Source organism: Leptonotus elevatus, chromosome 1 (assembly GCF_054856555.1).
Source record: "Leptonotus elevatus isolate MCC_2025b chromosome 1, RoL_Lele_1.0, whole genome shotgun sequence".
NCBI lineage: Eukaryota > Metazoa > Chordata > Actinopteri > Syngnathiformes > Syngnathidae > Leptonotus > Leptonotus elevatus.
This window is the reverse complement of record NC_141239.1, coordinates 17,404,117-17,422,184: the sequence shown is the minus strand read 5'-3', so window position 1 is coordinate 17,422,184 and position 18,068 is coordinate 17,404,117. Positions and strand designations below refer to the sequence as shown.

General features: G+C 38.8%; 3 protein-coding genes across 6 annotated transcripts; 2 read left to right on the top strand and 1 right to left on the bottom strand.

Annotated features, from left to right (window-relative positions):
• The first annotated feature begins 3,564 nt into the window (after positions 1-3,564).
• On the top strand, positions 3,565-6,547 carry prdx1 (peroxiredoxin 1). Its single transcript, XM_086078866.1, has 6 exons — positions 3,565-3,705; positions 4,884-4,999; positions 5,144-5,297; positions 5,388-5,510; positions 5,705-5,835; positions 6,225-6,547. Exons 2-6 carry the CDS (start codon positions 4,894-4,896, stop codon positions 6,305-6,307), a joined length of 597 nt encoding a protein of 198 aa, XP_085934992.1. The 5' UTR covers positions 3,565-3,705; positions 4,884-4,893; the 3' UTR covers positions 6,308-6,547.
• A 474-nt stretch (positions 6,548-7,021) lies between these two features.
• zte38 (zebrafish testis-expressed 38) lies at positions 7,022-9,898 on the top strand. 3 transcript variants are annotated; one of them, XM_086078835.1, is made up of 12 exons: positions 7,025-7,337; positions 7,515-7,659; positions 7,770-7,833; positions 8,282-8,318; positions 8,406-8,426; positions 8,519-8,545; positions 8,628-8,695; positions 8,785-8,933; positions 8,997-9,220; positions 9,352-9,400; positions 9,477-9,517; positions 9,587-9,898. In XM_086078835.1, exons 1-12 carry the CDS (start codon positions 7,290-7,292, stop codon positions 9,635-9,637), a joined length of 924 nt encoding a protein of 307 aa, XP_085934961.1. In that variant the 5' UTR covers positions 7,025-7,289; the 3' UTR covers positions 9,638-9,898. The 3 variants fall into 3 exon arrangements, with proteins under 3 accessions (XP_085934980.1, XP_085934970.1, XP_085934961.1); XM_086078854.1 differs by lacking the exons at positions 8,519-8,545; positions 8,628-8,695 and having other exon boundaries at positions 7,022-7,337; positions 8,873-8,933; XM_086078844.1 differs by lacking the exons at positions 8,282-8,318; positions 8,406-8,426; positions 8,519-8,545; positions 8,628-8,695 and having other exon boundaries at positions 7,023-7,337.
• On the bottom strand, positions 9,674-17,949 carry aldh9a1b (aldehyde dehydrogenase 9 family, member A1b). 2 transcript variants are annotated; one of them, XM_086078815.1, is made up of 12 exons: positions 17,842-17,949; positions 17,455-17,664; positions 16,271-16,416; positions 16,006-16,135; positions 15,729-15,863; positions 14,285-14,481; positions 12,305-12,445; positions 12,032-12,220; positions 11,679-11,766; positions 11,410-11,551; positions 10,325-10,437; positions 9,674-10,215 (listed from the first exon to the last, which is right to left on the bottom strand). In XM_086078815.1, exons 2-12 carry the CDS (start codon positions 17,621-17,623, stop codon positions 10,121-10,123), a joined length of 1,545 nt encoding a protein of 514 aa, XP_085934941.1. In that variant the 5' UTR covers positions 17,624-17,664; positions 17,842-17,949; the 3' UTR covers positions 9,674-10,120. The 2 variants fall into 2 exon arrangements, with proteins under 2 accessions (XP_085934941.1, XP_085934949.1); XM_086078823.1 differs by having other exon boundaries at positions 17,485-17,664.
• Positions 17,950-18,068: the final 119 nt, after the last annotated feature.

The window sequence follows — 18,068 nt, the reverse complement described above, 5'->3', positions numbered from 1 at the left end:
AATTATGGTAAAATGTTGGATGACTACATTTTAAACATTGATCAATGTACAGTGTTATTTATATTTAGACTTGATTTAGATGGCTAAATCAAGTCCTCATTTCACGTTTCTTTAGACCAAATCCGGACGATTTAATTAAATATATATAGCTCAGGCTCATGCCAGGCTTTGGGGAATCGTGGTTCTGAAGTGACAATAAGTGTCAGGAAAACATCCTGCCACCCAGAGCCAGTCATCTTTTTCAAAACCTGTGAAGAAAAAGGTTGGCAACGAGAACAGCCAATTGCAAGAAAAACAGGATAGAATGTCTTCAATACACAGAGAAAGTTGCAGTGCTCAAGAAATTATTTAGAGATGCTGAAAACCAGGACCAAAGTTGTTCACCTTTTCAAGACCTGCTGATGTTCTCAACTGCTAAGATTGAGATGTACTTTTATTTATTTATTTTTGCCAAAACAAAACAGTCATGTTTTAAAAATGCAACAAAAAAAGTGAGAGGGTAACATTTTGGGGAGACACAGTAAAGAAAGCCCACACTGGTGACTGCCATGTTGTCATGATGCATCTTCTATTTTTTAAATTGTTTTATTTAACAAATTGACATCAAGAGCCAAAATGATGCATCTTGTATGAACACGAGGTTGCGCGCATTATGACATCACAAATATGCGACACTACCATAGGAGAAGGGTGGGGTTGAGGAGTTGGGCACAACTTAAGCCACAACCACAACAGATGGACCAACGTGGTAAGTCTATTATTATCACCGGATTTCTTTATTATCTGGTTTATTTGTATGATGTCAAATTGGTTGATAATTGCCAATAATTATCGGCCACTGTTATTATCCTGCATCCTTAGTACCTGCTTTCCCAAAATATGTACCTTGATTTGAAGCTCATCATTCGAATCACATAAGGGTACAATTTGCAAAACGACGATGTGAATTTGTTACTGTCCATGAGGGGGTACCACATGGTTCTGCAATGGGACCCCTTGTATTTGTCATTTAGATAAATGACTTTCTAGGCCTGAATTTGTCCAATTAAAATGTGTATTTATATGCAGACTACACTGTTATTTATACTGCTATGGATCAACAGTTTTTCAGGCTGTCAAATCTCTCCAGAATTATCTCAGAAAGACAAGTTTAAATAAAATTGTGGTGGTGTTATTTACCGTTCACGCTAACCTGTGTTTTTTTTTCCATTTAAGATACAATTGAATGTTGTCCCTGGCTTTTGGGGTGACAGGTCAGCCTCCTTCCCTCAGACACAACACTGCAAATGTTGCAGACCAGTCATTACTAGGGTAGTGGGGTGTAAGTAACACAGGAATTGAAGGCATTTGTTGTTTTACTAAATGCTTCTGAAGTATTGCAGCTCATTGCTGTTCTTGCTTGACCAGTCTTGATGGAAAATCCAGAGAAGACTTTTAGCAATCAAGTCCGCGTGACAAGACCAAAACAGGCAAAATGTGTTCTTGACCCATAAAACTCTACTTATGATGCTATAAAAACACAACATTTGAATTTGTTATTGCTTACCTCTATTTAAAGAGGCTGCTAGAATTTCAAAAATAACACTTTCAGGGCAAGTCCAGTCCAAGTTGACACGTTTGTCTGAGGCAAGACAAAGTTTGAGGATTCTTTTGCAATATGTCATTGGTTAAGCAGGGTCTACATATCGCAACTACAAAGCCGAATTTGAGCATTTTTGCCCACTCAGGATCAAAGAGCAAGGCCCTGTTATTGGATATCACTGTAAGATTGTCCTGACCGATTATGCTGTGGTGTGGGCTGTGTTAAAAATGATGATTTCCCCCTTCTCTATTTCCTCAGAAAACTGAAAACTTTCACATTTAAAAAAATCCTTTACGATATTAAAAATCAGTAGGTGCGAAACCCACTTCTCATATTATGGGACCTGTCTAGAGTGGCTCTGTCACATCCTGCTGTGATGGAAAGCATGTTTTTACCCTCCCTCCGCTCACTGCCTCGTTATACATGTCTGGACCTGGCATCCAATCAGTGTCACACTGAGATAGACCTGTTCAGTTCTTGTTGTCACTACATACAGTGTATGCAACCCCACCCCCCCACCCTCCTCATTGCCTCACGTCATCATCATCATTGTGTATACTGAATTCAATAGTACCTGCACTTTGAGGGATCTGTCATTATCATTACTGTCATTATCACTGTTAAAATAAACATCTTAATGTGTTTTTGGGTGCATCAGGACCAAAAGGAAGGATGCGAATGCCCTTCAAAAACATCCGGATGTAGCAATTACAGGCATATTGTGAAAGAGCAGATGACAACAGCGTTTGATCAATGCGATGCCTCTCATAAGAGGTTATTATTGCGTGTGTACCCTCTTATCTGGCCCTTGATGCGGTGCCCATGGCAACAACGTGCGAGGACAATCACTCAGTGACAGCAGAGAGATGGGACGCGGTGGAGGGTAGTAATTTGGTAAAACGTTCGTATTTGAGTTTGAAAGTAGCCCTATTTTACAGTCAAATCTTTTCTTTTCTTTTTAACCAAAAAATTTCACTATTGTTGTCAGGGATTAGGAGTTTGTGATGCATGATGAACTTTTTAAAGAATTAATTTAGACAATGATTTGGTAAATTGTGTTTACCTTATATGCCTGAATAATATCTTTACATACTTTTAATATTAAAACTATTGAACATAGCTTTTGTTTGCTGTTTCCTTAATGTATGCAAATCACCGTCAATTGAAACAGACAAGCAGGAAATACGAACATGCAGCACAGGTTAAGTACAGAGTGATGCAAGAAATAATGCATGTCAATGTTTCTTCAAATATACAGTAATAGGCCATGCTGGGAAACAAGAAGGAAATTCACCAGCAAAATGTTTTTTACAACCTTATTGAGCTACATTCTTTACTCTGTTACAGTTTTTGTGAATATGATTTACTGACGAATTAATCCCTACAATTTATGTATTTCACAGTACCATATCACATTTTTCTAATGCAATCTGCTGTCATTTTCATTTAAACAACAACTTTCGCAGTTCAGTCCAAGACCTTTTTAAATGGTCTATTTCTTTGAAGGGTTCTTCAATCAAGACCATTGTTCGTTGGTTTAATCAGCTGATTTTTTTTTAAATTATTATTATTATTTTTTAATCTCAGTCATGGGGTTTGTCTGTGTGACCCCTTCCCAAATAAATAAATACATATTATCAAAATTGATTACAATAAATAAATAATAAAAAAGTAGTAGCCTAGTTACATGCCCACAGCTGTACATTTTAGAAAGGCAGGATGTCTTTTTTGTGTGCGTGTTTGTATTGCAATTTGTTCCGTGTTCGACTATCTGACATTTATTTACGATGTGGGATTGGGAACAGCAGACTATCAAGAGCACTACATGAATTGAATTTTTGGATTCAAGTCTTGTATGTAAATTGTTTGGCTCCCTAACCTTTGTCATTAATCTGAAGTGGTTTCAGGGTCCGCACAAAAATTCCTGGAAAAGTGCAAAGTCATGCTGTCTGTGCTCATAACTGGAGTGGATAGGGAAGTGCATAACCTGAGATCCCGTTTCTGAGGCGTAATCTCGCGGGAAGTGGTTTGCTATATAAAGTGTTCCATCCGTTTGCGCCTCTTCTCCAACGTTTCCTCCTGAAAACGCGCAAGCGGTGAAGTCAAACCAAGGCTGCAACAAGGTATGTGTTGCAAATATTACGAACAAACGCCATCTTCTATAGTTACAGTTTATATTAACAGTATTGCTAGGAGTTATTACCGTATTGGGATGTTTTGTTGAGGTATATGGTTCAACAAGTAATTTTCAGCAAGAACATGTTCAACTGGAGAAACAAGTTCATTTTGTTCTCATAGTACAGTTAGGAAAGCCTCATTTAAAGTGAAAGTAATCCATTCCTGCTCCGACGATTGTGTAAGTTTCATGTTCATGGTCGGTGTCTTTTGCAGCTAAGCGAACTTTATCTACACAAAAACGTACTGTACAGAAGGATAAGGAATTAAATGAGTGTATCTATCTGTTACAAAATGTAACCAATTAACGTTCTTATTCTGTTGGCTATACATTAATTAATCAAGCACAAGACAAGGAAATGTATTTCATTAGTAGTATTAAAATCGTGTGCCCTCTTAAATAATGGCCCAAGTCATCTAAAAAAATAAAATAAATAAAGCCCAAACTTTGTCCTCAGGATGCTGGCCACATCTGCTCAAATCGGCTACACCCTTAGTTAAGCAGATCATTCATTTTTACCTCTGATATTAAATTATTACTACATATGCTACTTGTAATACTATTAATCATTATTCCCCCCCCTCCCTTTTTCAGGGTTTCTTTTTTAAACAAAAATAACAAAAATATTTAACGCCAATATTTTAGGAGTGATAAAGTGTTTCAGTATTTACAGGATCAACTGCCTCTTATTGTTTCTCAAAGTTAAAAATAGCACAAATCAATGGTCATCCATTAGATATGTGCTGTACTAAAAAATTAAATAAAAATAAAAACAATGTAATGGTTGATTTTTGATTTGTCTAAAATACTTTCTAAAATTGACAAGTAACATTTATTATGTAAAAGTATGAATAATTTCTAAATGTACAGTACACTTTATATCTATGTAGGCAAGTGCACAGAGAGCTCCAGCACCCGTTTGCCTAGGATGATTTTTCCCCCCACTCCATTAATCAATTTATATTAAAAATACAAATTAACTCAACTGACCCAAGTGTTTTGACATCTGGCGAGCATTTATTTGAGCCCTTGTGAGAATTGGTCCCCTCACTAATTGCTGCCCTTTACCTCGTTCGTTAATAGTTTTTTTTATTAACTGTGTTATGAATTTTGTCTACTGTCCAGTTACCGAAAGATGGCTGCAGGCAAAGCTCAAATTGGAAAGATGGCTCCAGATTTCACATCCAAAGCTGTGATGCCAGATGGCCAGTTCAAGGACCTCAAACTATCCGACTACAAAGGTAGAGCTTCATTCAGTGTTCGTTCAATGTCTCATTCAAGAGATGTATAGCTTTGATGCCGCTTTCCTCTGTGAAATACATCAATATTAATGCGGTCGTCGTTGCCACATGCCGCCTGAATCCTTTGTTGCCATGTTGATGCAGGGAAGTATATTGTCTTCTTCTTCTATCCACTGGACTTCACCTTCGTGTGCCCGACCGAGATCATCGCATTTAGCGACGCGGCCGACCAATTCAGGAAGATTGGCTGCGAGGTCATCGCTGCCTCTGTTGACTCTCACTTCTCCCACCTTGCATGGTATTTGATCAGTAAATGATTACGTCAACACCTGCTTGTTTGCCCGTGCCGTCATCAAACGTTGACATTTTCTGTTTGTGCGTTCGGAAGGACCAACACTCCACGCAAGCAGGGTGGTTTGGGCCCCATGAAGATCCCACTCGTGTCAGACACACGACACACCATTTCCACAGATTACGGTGTTCTGAAGGAGGATGAAGGCATTGCCTACAGGTAAGTTGACAACACAGGGCCGTGCTAATAAGAATTGCTTTAATGTCCATTGATGACACACTTTGGTGAAACAAAAAAAAAAAACAGTCAGTGGAATGTGAAAAGGATCTATTGCACTGGGTGGTGTTCTACTCTTAGGCACTATCCAATAAATGTTTCTAACATGAAATTTGAAGGACATCTTTGTATTTCAGGGGTCTGTTCATCATTGATGACAAGGGGATCCTGAGACAGATCACCATCAACGACCTTCCTGTCGGACGTTCTGTCGAGGAGACCTTGCGTCTGGTTCAGGCTTTTCAGTTCACTGACAAGCACGGAGAAGGTAAATAATTACTGCAGGTGTCCTTTTGATTATTAGTAACGATCTCAGGAAATACCATAATTATGTAAATATTTACACCTCTGACTTACATTATATATCAGAATATTTGCTCCCAATCATGTAGTTGATAATTCACAGTCTACTGGTCTCAATACAACTTTGCAAGAAATAGTGCCATAAAAATGATATGTCAAGGGTGAGGCTCTAAGGATCAAGGTTCAAAATGATCATCACCTCACCGTAGGGGATTTCAATAATTCTGAGTATCAAACCACATCTTATTGCACTATTGTTTGCCTGTTATGCAAACTGTATGTATGAGTAATAGTTAAACATTTTTAGTCTTTCATGTAAGCATCTGGGACTCATTATAAATCTTTTTTTTCCAGTGTGCCCAGCTGGCTGGAAACCAGGAAGTGACACCATCAAACCTGACGTCCAGAAAAGCAAAGACTTCTTCTCCAAGCAGTGATAAAACCAAGGCCATAATCTGCTGCCCGCTCTAAGAGATTTCATCTAGATAATGTTTGCAGAATTTTTTAAAAATATATATTTTGTTTGTGGAGGTGTTGCTAGGTGACAGTTATAGTCAGCCTGTTGCATCTGATTGTCTTGTGTGTACCGATGACCAAAGGTGTATTGTTTAAATGTCTTTGGTGCCATTTCTTATTATAAAATCAATGTACTGTACCTGACATTATGTGGGAATGAATGATGGCTCACCGGTTGTCTTTTCTTCTCATAGTAAGCAGATATTCTTTAAATGTTAAAAGGAAGTGCTCCCTTACCCTACAATTGATGTATCACCTGTTGTAGTGAAGCAACCAGTCAAGTCACAAGGGTGATGTCAACAAGCTTTTTGTTTCACTATGACTGGCTGCACATGTACACACACACACACACACACACACACACAATTATCAAATAAAAAAAATAAAAAAACATGGAGGCAAAGTGTCCAGAGTTGGAAACTTGCTTCTGTTATACTGTATACTGGTTTCTCTTAAGTATAGCCTATAAGAAAAGAGAGATGTGTTTCTATGTGTGTCATGTGCTATATTTTAGTTTTAGAAATAAACATTAAAAATACAAAAATATATATATTTTAACTGATGAGAGACATTTAACTGCAAAAAAAATGTAATAAAGTAAAAAATCTAACTCGGAAAAAAATTATAATGAACCTTTCATTGACCACTAGCTTAAAAATATTACACGAGTTTAATTCATCTAGTTTAACGCAGCAAGCGGATACTTGATGGCGGGAACCTTGCTCGTTTACGGCTAACTAAACGTGCCTCACATAATTCACTGAAGCTATTAGAAGCAGAAGCTGATAGTGACGTGAATTTGTGATATATACGGTAGCTAATAGCCTCGTTTATTCAGACTCGTCATAAGGAGAGCTAATTAGCATTAGCAACACCCAGCCGAAACTCGTGGAAAGAACGAAGATGGCAACTGCAATGTGCATCAAGAAGAGCAAGAATGATACTGATGAGGTTTGAAAAATAAGATACAAGTAAACTTTCTTAGTTTGAACAACATATGAGTCAATATATGTATACAGTATTGGCCTCTGAAGGCTGTATTCGTTGTAACTGCTCCATCTTGTGGCTAATTGTACATTATACCTTAACTGTTACCTCATTATCAAACGTGTGCTCTGTACTTTGAAGTGGACTGGATTATTTCCGAGCGACCTCAAGAACAAACAGGGGTCACTTGTCTTCGTCAAGCGAATGATGGCGGTGGCCGTGTCCTCCATCACTTACCTCAGAGGCATTTTCCCCGAAGAGGCCTACCGCTCTAAATATTTGGAAGGTGATCACCAACAGTTAAGACTGTAGATTTGGAGAATCGTGAATTCACATTTGAAGTAGAAATGTGAATATAACAGTACAGTATAACCAGCTTGTTGCTGTTTTCAACAGATCTGTGCATCAAACTTCTGCGGGATGACTGCAGCACCACTGGAGCCAACAAAGTTGTCAAATGGTGCTCACAATAGTTCCACTTTTGTAATACGTACACACATTTTACATAATGAAAACCCTTACGTGACACCACCAAACAAAAATACTGAAATTACAATCTCTTTTCAATTTACTCACAAATTGACTTACTTGCAGGAAGTCACTATTCACTTTGCTGTTGTTGTACGAATGGCAACAGGTGGATACACATTTTTATTGTACATTCTGCCATAGCTGGCACACATAGATGAGCAAGATATACTTGGAATTCTTTCAGGCAAGATATAAATTGGAATTGGCCCCAATGATGATCTCTCACGGCACCCTGGTTGGGAATCACTGCTCTCGTTCGTTTCTGCTCTGGTTTACAAGGAGCAGTTGTAAAAATGGATCTCGATTATGTTTTGTTTTTTTAAACTACTTTTTCATAGATTCAGTGATGGTTTAATCTGAATAATCTTTTTGTTCAGGTTGATGGGCTGTTTTGATGCACTGGAAAAACAATATGTATGTATATAAAGATTTCAAATATTTTAAAAAACAACAACTAATCTCTTATCTTGACTGTTTTGTTTTATGTTGTCCTCTTAACAGCTTCAAGTTGTGTTCATTGGAGTAAGTAATTCAATTCAGCAAAGACAGAAATTACAGCTAAAACACCAAATACTCTATTCTGCCACTGACTGTAGTTTTGTTGCGCAATCTAGGTGTACAGAAATCCTAATGAACCTAATGTAAGTTCTCTAAATATTTACAATTTATTTCCAGAGTTTAAGGACAACCTAAAATAAAGATGTTATCTTTTTTTCTTTTTAGCGCATTATTGAGTCCTACAGTTTCAAGTTCAAATACACAGAGAAAGGCCCAGAGATGGGCATATTTAGGTTTGGCACATTTTGTTGTTTTTGCTGGTATTGTTATAACTCGGGTTGAGTCGGGGTGAACTAATAAAAAAAATATTGTGAAATCACAGGAACAATGGTGTTGAATTGAAGGTCACATTGGAAGACACCAAGACAGCGTCTGTGTTGCTGATCAAGAAGCTCTTTCTGCTCATTCAGAACCTTGGCGTCCTTCCCAACCATATCCACCTGTCCATGAAGCTCTACTACTATGACGACAGTGAGTTATGGAACATCTGAGTCGAACCAAATGACAATCGCAATGGTCCTTGTTTTTCCCAAGTTACTCCAGCGGATTATGAGCCGCCAGGCTTCAAGGAGGGCACATGCGACAGCATGTGGTTTGAAGGCACGGCCGTGCACTTCACAGTGGGTGACATCTGCACGACCTTCCACACTTTTGAAGTGCGAGTGTCTGCTGACAAAAGTCGCCTGGAGCAGCTTCAAGATGAAAGCCATCTGAACGACATCAAGCAGATGGCCACTTCAGGGAAAGATGGCAACGAGGTGGGAGTAGTTTTAAGTGCAGCCGTTTACACGCATGGACATAATAGTTGGTTAAAGAAAGAAAAATATGTGCCCTCAATTTAAAACACATTTCTAAACAGTGAAGCATCTAACGCCAACTTCCATTACAGGGACCTGGCAAGATGCCACCCGCTGATGTTGAGCAGTCTTCCGGAGATGGTAAGTTGATCTGCCGCTGTCATTAAAGAGCTGACATCTATATAAAGCCATTCACTCTAAACTTGGCTTCATACAGAGTCAGCGCAGTTCAAGCAGCCCACAAAACCTGTGGTAAAGGTATGCTGCATTCAAAGCACTGCCACGCAACGTACTGGCGGCAATGTTTAGCTCACCTTTGTGTTTTAGAGAAAGACGGCACCCAAAAATGAAGCAAGAAAGAAGAGAAGAAGACTTTGAGTGTGAGATTTACCAAAACGATAATCAACACAGTGATCACAAAATTGTTCCTCATTTTATTTGTACAACATTGAACACCGTAATCTTACATCATTGTATTTTGTTCAAGCTATTTTCACGTTACTTATATACTTCTCACAAGGCACTCAATGTACCATTTGTAATTGGAGCCGCGCACAGTAAGTTGTTCTGTGAATTTGCATGTTCATAAATATATTTTTTTCAGTGAGCGTTCAATAAAAAGTCTTAAAAATATTAAAAGGATGTTTTCATGAATAAGAATGAACGCCAGCATGCAATATATGTGAACAAATTAAAAATCTGTTCTTAATATATTAATATTTGTCAGTCATTCAAATGTCTCAGGGAGTGCAAAACGATTTGATGGCTGATGGCTCGCTCAACAAACATTCAAAGCTTAAACGAAGCGTGTGCATATAGTTTTACTTTACTCATAGTCATCGTTCCAGTACTTGCCGTTCCCTAGAAGAGGCTGTCAACGTCCCCCATCTCCACGTACACCGTCTTCAGCTGCGAGTAGTGTTCAATTGTCACCTGGCCATTCTCCCGCCCTATGCCTGGTCAAAACAGGGAATATTTAACCGATCAAAACCTTTGTTTGTTTGTTTTTAGATCTAAAATTGGTAGTGGTTTGGGGAAAGCGTAGCGATTCAGACCAGAATATACCTGACATTTTGAAGCCTCCAAAGGGAACCTCCACAGGAGTGATATTGTAGTTGTTGATGAAACAGGAACCAGCCTTGAGGTGTTCAACCACACGGTGGGCACGCTTCACGTCCCTGAACGAACGGGTGAAAAGATTAGGAAAAAAGTAAAAGTATGATAGACTTGGTTTTTTTTTGTTTTTTTGCACAGCCTGTAGTTTTTTTTGCTTGCACCCGTTTATTTGGGGTACAATTCCGCTGTCGGCCACTAGATGGTGGCACAGTATTATGGTTTGCACCGTGTATTTGAAAGGAGAACAGTTAATTTATTTACATACTATCAATATTCTGGTTAAGGTCAAAATTCTGGTTTCTGAAAGATTCGGAATAACCTCTTTCCGTGCATGAGTAGACACAGTAACTGCTTGTATTTCAAGTAGGTAGCGTGCATATGCGTGAGACAGATGTGCAGACAAGTACTTTCTGTACTCATAAGACCAAGATTCCTTGTAAATAGAACACGCGCAGAACACAAACTAATGTCTCGTTTGATTGAGAAACCTCGATACGCGTATGTAAGACGAAGAATTCAGTTTAGAAAAGGGGGTAACGGTAAGTCAGGGGTCTTATTCTGATTTTTGCGTGTTTACATCTTTCAAAACCGGAAAATTGCCAATACAGTTTTGAAAGGGCTATTGACTTCATTTAAACATAGTCACTGAAAACAGGAAGTATTTCAAGTTCAGCCTATTTTTTTGCTAAAGATAATTGAATTTAAAAAAACTAATCCTGCTTTTAACGCCTAAAGAAAGACATATTTGGGTATGATTTGGTTACTGTAAACACATGGGGGATCATTACAGTGTAACACTTATATTTTCATCTGGAACATAAACCCTGCGATGGGGGGGAATTACTATATATAATTTTAAGTCAATACCATTGTCAAATCTCATCAGATGAAGTTGACATTTCTTGTTATGTTGGATTCAACTCGATTTCATTTGATCTATAAACATTGTAACAGTTTACTTGAAGGTGACAAGGTCTCTTGGTCAATTTTGTTCTCCTCTATGCAAGAGTCGTTGTGTTGCATTCAACCCTAACCTGGTGAAAAGTCCTGCAGCTAACCCCATGGTGGTGTCATTGGCTCGCTGCAGCACCTCCTCTTCCGTGTCGAAGGACAACACTGACATGACGGGGCCAAAGATTTCCTCCCTTACACAGGTCATGTCATCTCGGCAGTTGGCTAGAGGGAAAACAACACGGATGAGAATATGGACAGAAGCCAACAGACAATAATATTTAATAGCACATGCAGAAGGCACTAAATCCCTGTCACATTCTAAACCTAGGCGAAAACATACAACGCTTACACAGTACACATGGTTTCATGTAGTATCCATGTCTGAGGTTCGGGTCTGAAGGGACAAAGGGCTCACCCCCACACAATACAGTGGCCCCCTACAAACAATGAAAAACAGTAAAACAAATGTTAATGTTGACGTTCTGATACTTTTCTTTATATAGTGTATAAAACGTTTAGTCAAGTTGAACCATCTTTATATTTGCTAAAGTTTAAATCATTGTAAATATAATGTAAATACAAAAAAGGAAAAATACAAAGTTTTATTTTATTTTATTTTTTACATTTTTGTGATGACACATTGAATTTATGTGGCTAGTTGTCACTTGCCACGATATGATAAACAACAGTAAGCAGCCACACCTCCTTCTTCGCCTGATCCACAAAGGCGAGGACTTTGTCCAGATGTGGCCGGCTGACCAGCGCTCCCATTTTGGTACTCTCTAATAGCGGGTCGCCAATCTCAATGGCCTGGGTCCTTTTGACAACTTCATCCACAAATTCTTGCAGAATATTCCTCTGGACAAAAACTCTCGTGCCATTGCTACACACCTGTGATATAAGGAAAAGAGCACCGACTGACATTGACGTAGTGGTTTAATTTAGTGATATGACTTGAAGAGCAGCAGATTCTACCTGGCCTTGAGAGAGGAAGTTTGCCATGAGGGCGCCCCGTACAGCGTTTTCGATGTCACTGTCCTCAAATATGAGCAGGGGGGACTTGCCGCCAAGCTCCAACGTCACTGGTTTGACCCCTTTGGATGCCATTTCCATAATCTGTGGGATCACATGGAAAAATATTAGTGTTGTCAAAATTAAAGCGTTAACTGATGAATTAATCACAAAAAATGATCGCATTAATCATGAATTAACGCAGATTAATCGCACTATTAAGTCATTCACTGCTATAAATTCATTTAAAAAAAAGATTATTAAAAATTAGGGGCGCCAGGCGATTAACAATTTTAATTGTACTTAATCGCACGACTTCACTAGTTAACTCACGATTAATCACAAATTGTATATCTGTTCTAAATGTAAAAATCTAGGTTTTCATACTCTTATTAACAAAAGTGGAAAAAATGTTAAACTAATAGAAATAGTTTAAATTAATTTTTGATGTTTATAGCCGTCAATGGCAGTGAATGAATAAAAAATAAAACGTTAAAAATTTGGGGTGTCAGGCGGTTAAAATTTGTAATCAAAATTTATCGCATGACTTCATTAGTTAACTCACAATTAATCACAAATTTTACATTTGTTCTAAATGTACAATAAAAAAAATTCTAGGTTTTCATACTCTTATTAACAAAAGTAGAAAAAACTGTTAAACTAATAGAAATAGTTTAAATAATTTTTGGACGTTTATAGACGTCAATGGCAGTGAAAGAGTTAATTTTGACCATAGATGATCCCTTAGCGTGACAGCGGATAGCTACGTTTAAGGTAGCAGAAGGTTGTGTTTGAGCAATAAGCATAACTACATGCATTAAAGTAAAGCATTTAATAAATGTTTGCGTATCACATTTAGAATATTTGTTTATGTCAAAATATTGGGGTCATTTTTTTCCATTTTAAATGATGCAAGAAATTAACTGTTTAGAAAAAGATAAAGATGAGCGTGTGCAGTGGATCAAAAAATGTTGAGGACTTCCTCATAACATTAAATGTCAAAAGAATTAACACATAAACGTTGCTCTTCAAATTTGGCGGGGAAAAATGTTGATTAAAAAAAACTTTTTTTTATTAAGTGATTAATCAAAATTCTAAGATGTGATTAATCTGATTAAAAATGCAATCGTTTGACAGCTCTAAAAAAAAATACACTTGTTTAAAAAAAAAAAATCAAATATCTTTCAAGTGTAAGAAAGTGGCATGGTCAAGTGGCTGGTAACAAGAGTGAAATCCCACAGCGCAGGATTGCTCCTCAGAATGTAAAAGACCCCCCTTTAAGTATAATTGAATGATTCTATTTATTAAAAATATACATTTAGAGGGGATCATCTACATACATGAACCAATATTAAATCGTGATAGTTTGCTTAACCGTGAGCAAAAAACATTGCGATATTGATGTATTAAAATGACCTATTTTGAAATATTTGGGTACATAAAAACTATTTTTTCTATTGAACACAATCAATATTTGATATAGAAGAAACATGTACCATGCAAAGTTCAAATAAATAAATGTTAACGTTCTCATTTTTTTATGACAAACGCACATTATCAACAGAGCAAAGGCATCCGTGTTTGCACAGTGTATTGCTCCCTCCCTTTTCCTCCGTGTGTCACTGCTCACCCCTCCCCACTCTGCTCACCGAGCAAGGGAGGGGTGCTAATCGAAGGCAACTGACTTCAATGGGGTGGCTGGTTTACTCAACTATACATCCAAGCAGCCGATCATATTGTGCCCGCTTTGACGTCGGTCAACATTTCAAACATGAGACACCAACAGTATAACAGCATTTATCGAAAACCTACTTTCCATATGTTGCCCTGCGAGTAGACTCAATTTCCCATCATTTTGTTTTTATCCTAACTGTCAACTCCTTGAGGGCCCAACACACACACACAAAAAAAATAATCCCACACTCTGTATAATGTTAAACTCACTTTCTGTCCAGTTAACACGCTCCCAGTGAAGGACACCTTTGCCACATCAGGGTGGTGGCAGAGTAAGCTGCCGGTCTCCTGCCCCCCCTGCACCACATTGAGGAGTCCCTCTGGAGCTCCTGCTTCAGCAAAGATCTCTGCCAGCATGACCGCCGTCACAGGCGTCATGGGGGATGGCTTGAACACCATAGTGTTGCCTGATTCGTGAAACGCGAGAGAAGAAAAAAATTGCTTACATGCAGGTAAAAGAATATTAGCACCTGCCTAATATGAGATAGTATCTAATATTTTCTTCATATATACAGTGGAACAACAAAAGTTTAAAAATATATATTTTAAAAATCCCGAGGATGCATCATTCTGAGCTTTGGTGGTCAAATTTTCTTTGCAATAAAATGTGTGCGCCCCTCACTTGTTTAAACACGACATTCTGTTTGTGGCATAGGATTTAAGAAACCAAATCCATCTATGGAGCGGCCATTTTGTGACTCTTTGTTGACTGATAATGACATCACAGTTGCTCAAGACTCGGGTAACGTCCATTTACGGCTCAGTTTGCGAATGTCACATGACCAAACTCAGAAAATAGGTGAGCCGTGATTGGTCGTTACTTGCGCCCTAAGCAACTGTGGGGCCATTTTAAGTCGAGAGCAAGTGGCAAAATGGCCGCCCCATAACTTGGATAAAAACGAGTGGACAACAAGGTAACAACAATCAATCACGGTAAACTGTGTTTGGTTGTTACCTGAGGCCTAAGCAACTGTGATGTCATTTTAAAGCTGCTCTTTGTGACAATTCACCCCCCACAATCTTTACAATAGCCTTTTTATTTGAACATTTAAGACTGTAACATCTTCTAATTAACAGATTAACACCTTAGCTGTTCACAGTGGGTACTCCGAGTCCTGCAAGCCTCTGGCCAATAGTTTTCAGACTGGATTCGGGTTTCGAATTTCTCGCCCTCTGTCTGCAGATGTGAGGTCATGTGCGCGTTGCGTACTGTACATGACAGTTTCATTTTTCGGCCACAGATGGCAGTAGCAAAATTGAATTTTCTGCATTTAAGATGACAAATGGCAAAATGGCCGCTGCCTATGATAGATTAAAAAACAGGTGGATTTCGCTGCTTAACTCATATTCCATAAACAAAATATGAATCAGAATACAGTGTTTAGACTAGTGGGGGCTGAATAGAACATATTGTAAGGAAAATATTTGGGTCGACTTCCCTTTCTTAAGAGACAAAATGTCAAATGTTTTTTGACGACAACAGTTTAACCCTGAAATGGAAGTAGTGAAAAATCCATTTTGAAATCCCCACAAATCGGACATCCACCGGCATTGTGGAAATGATTGTGCCTCGACCTTAGTGGTTCCACTTTACTGCATCACCATCTATCGGTCAAACATATTTCCTGGGGAGTGCTTCGGAAGACTCCCATACCGCAGGCCAGCGCTGGGGCTGATTTCCAGGCAGCAATCTGGAAAGGATAATTCCAAGCGCCGATGCCAACGCATACGCCCAAAGGCTCCCTGCGCGTGTAGGCGAAAGATCCACCTGGCAACTGCACATGCTGACCTGGACAAATTCAAAACACGACAACATAAAGAAATCATTTTAACACTTCTATTACGTATAGAGATAAATGTGTAACATGTCGTGTTTCTTGTATTCCTTGAACTTCTAAAGTGGTTAAAATCCCACGTTGAGGTACGCTAACCTGCAAGAGTGCTGGACTGTCCCGCGTAGTACTCGATACAAAACCGTGCGGAGTCCACATCCAGACGTGCTTCTGTGATGGACTTCCCATTGTTGACTACTTCCATTTCAGCAATCTCCTCTCTCCTTTTCTGTGCGTGTCAAGCAAAAATAATAGAAGAAACACAGACTTACAGACAGAAGGCAATTATATATTTTTGGATTAATCTGTAATATAAAAAGGTGTCCAGACTACATTGAAGGCAAGTAACAAAACATAAACACACCTCAATGGTGTGAGCAGCTTCTATCATCACCCTTGCTCTCTCCATCCCGGACATTTTACTCCAAGGGCCAAAGGCTGACTTGGCCGCCTCTACAGCTTGGTTGACCTCTGATGAACCACACGGCTCCAATGTGCACAGGACGCGCCCTGTAGAATAAAGTCAGTTGACAGCTTGTCTGTGTCGATTCTCAGTCATCCAGATCATGGTAAGATGCAAAGGTTGAATTGAGGCAAGCAGAGTGAGTTTCTTGTTTGTTTGTTGAAGACTCAACAAACAAGAAAAGTCTGGTTGCCTTGATTCAACATTCGTGGACAAAGTTCAATTCTTACGTCAATACAAATCATGTCAGTCTTCTAATTAGAAACAACCTCTGATTTTCAACACATGAGCTTATCGAACCTCTCAAATTGAATTCAGCGCCAGCGCAGCCCATGATTCAATAACTTGAAGTATTGTCTGTTATATCACTACTATGGATGAATTGCTCTCACTCTCACTCTTCCTTTACTCCATTTCTTAAATTGATGGACGTTTGCAGAGATCATTCACGGTGCCGCTACAGCATTTCATCAGATTAAAGTCTGGACTTTGACTGCGCCATTGCGTCTATTTTGGTCTATTGATAAATTAATGGTTAACTCAACTCAAGGTGCTCAGGTCCTGTGGGGGCGGGACGCTAAACATGGCTTCGGGCATTATAGATAAACATTTCCTTCAGACGGAACAAAACCAAGCAGTGTCGGAATATTTGTTTTGAAATGAAGATGTGTTTTCCTGGAAACTTGTTGAAAGCAATCCTTTTCACTGTGGAACAATAAACTTCTAATTGTTTTGAAATGCTATTTTAACACTTGCCAGATATTTGGGCAACAACAACTGCGTCACTAAGATCATTCCACATATCTTTCCTCCTTGGTGTGAGTTAATGAACACCAGAATGCTCCACAGTAGCAAAGCAACCAGCTTCTAATCTAGCTAATCACGTCCGTCGATGATCAGTTAACCAAAAGTACCCTTCTATAGCAACTTCTTTATTACCATGGAATGCAATGCTGGTGTTGCCTTGCATCGGGTGATGTGAAAATGTGTCAGAAGTTTAAATGGAAAGAATTAGGATTTATGTTATGATAAAGGATTTGATCTGTCAGAGTTGCATGCTCACTGTTTTGAATGCTTTTCATTACCTGTTGCAGGTTCGAAGACGTTCTCCCCACCTTTTCTTTCTTTGCACGGTCTTCTTTTTCCACCCCAAAAGTTTAGCGGGGCCGTGATGTTCGCATAGCCCGTGGAGAGGCTTCGTACTGCAGTCGACAGCGGTATCGCTCGCGGGAGTACAGTGATCCTTTGGCGCATATTGAGCTTGGTGGATCCACTGCTTTCAATTGCACCGACAACTGCAAAACACATGCAGTAACTTTACACACTGTCAAGTGTCAACTCACAAGAGCAAGTTCACATTGCAACGTGACACAAACTGACACTAGCAGCAAGCAACAAAAGTACTGTAAATAGACACATTTTCACTTCCTGTCATTATATTAGTATGTTTCACTGTTTGGAGAGAAACTTACCATGAGACTATGCTGACACGAGGCGTAAAATCAGTGCAACTTTGTTCAATTTTTTTTAGTTTACATTAGCCTGTTGTGCAGATTTAACTTGGAGGCGGGACATACAGATTACGTCACTGTACGTGTGATACGATTGGATATCTTTTATTTAACACGGAAGTTAGAATAAAACAAATAATAGTCTAATTAAAACATCAAGTGCCTATTTGATGGTGAGTAATTATTAT

Coding starts and splice junctions, on each gene's coding strand:
- prdx1 (XM_086078866.1), top strand. CDS start 4,894: ATGGCTGCAGGCAAAGCTCAAATTGGAAAGATGGCTCCAGATTTCACA. Junction 5,511..5,704: donor GATGAAGGCATTGCCTACAG/GTAAGTTGACAA, acceptor TTTGTATTTCAG/GGGTCTGTTCATCATTGATG. Junction 5,836..6,224: donor CACTGACAAGCACGGAGAAG/GTAAATAATTAC, acceptor TTTTTTTTCCAG/TGTGCCCAGCTGGCTGGAAA.
- zte38 (XM_086078835.1), top strand. CDS start 7,290: ATGGCAACTGCAATGTGCATCAAGAAGAGCAAGAATGATACTGATGAG. Junction 8,546..8,627: donor GAAATCCTAATGAACCTAAT/GTAAGTTCTCTA, acceptor TTTTCTTTTTAG/CGCATTATTGAGTCCTACAG. Junction 8,696..8,784: donor CCAGAGATGGGCATATTTAG/GTTTGGCACATT, acceptor GTGAAATCACAG/GAACAATGGTGTTGAATTGA.
- aldh9a1b (XM_086078815.1), bottom strand. CDS start 17,623: ATGCGCCAAAGGATCACTGTACTCCCGCGAGCGATACCGCTGTCGACT. Junction 16,417..17,454: donor CGTCTTCGAACCTGCAACAG/GTAATGAAAAGC, acceptor TTTATTCTACAG/GGCGCGTCCTGTGCACATTG. Junction 11,552..11,678: donor CATGAAACCATGTGTACTGT/GTAAGCGTTGTA, acceptor TTTTCCCTCTAG/CCAACTGCCGAGATGACATG.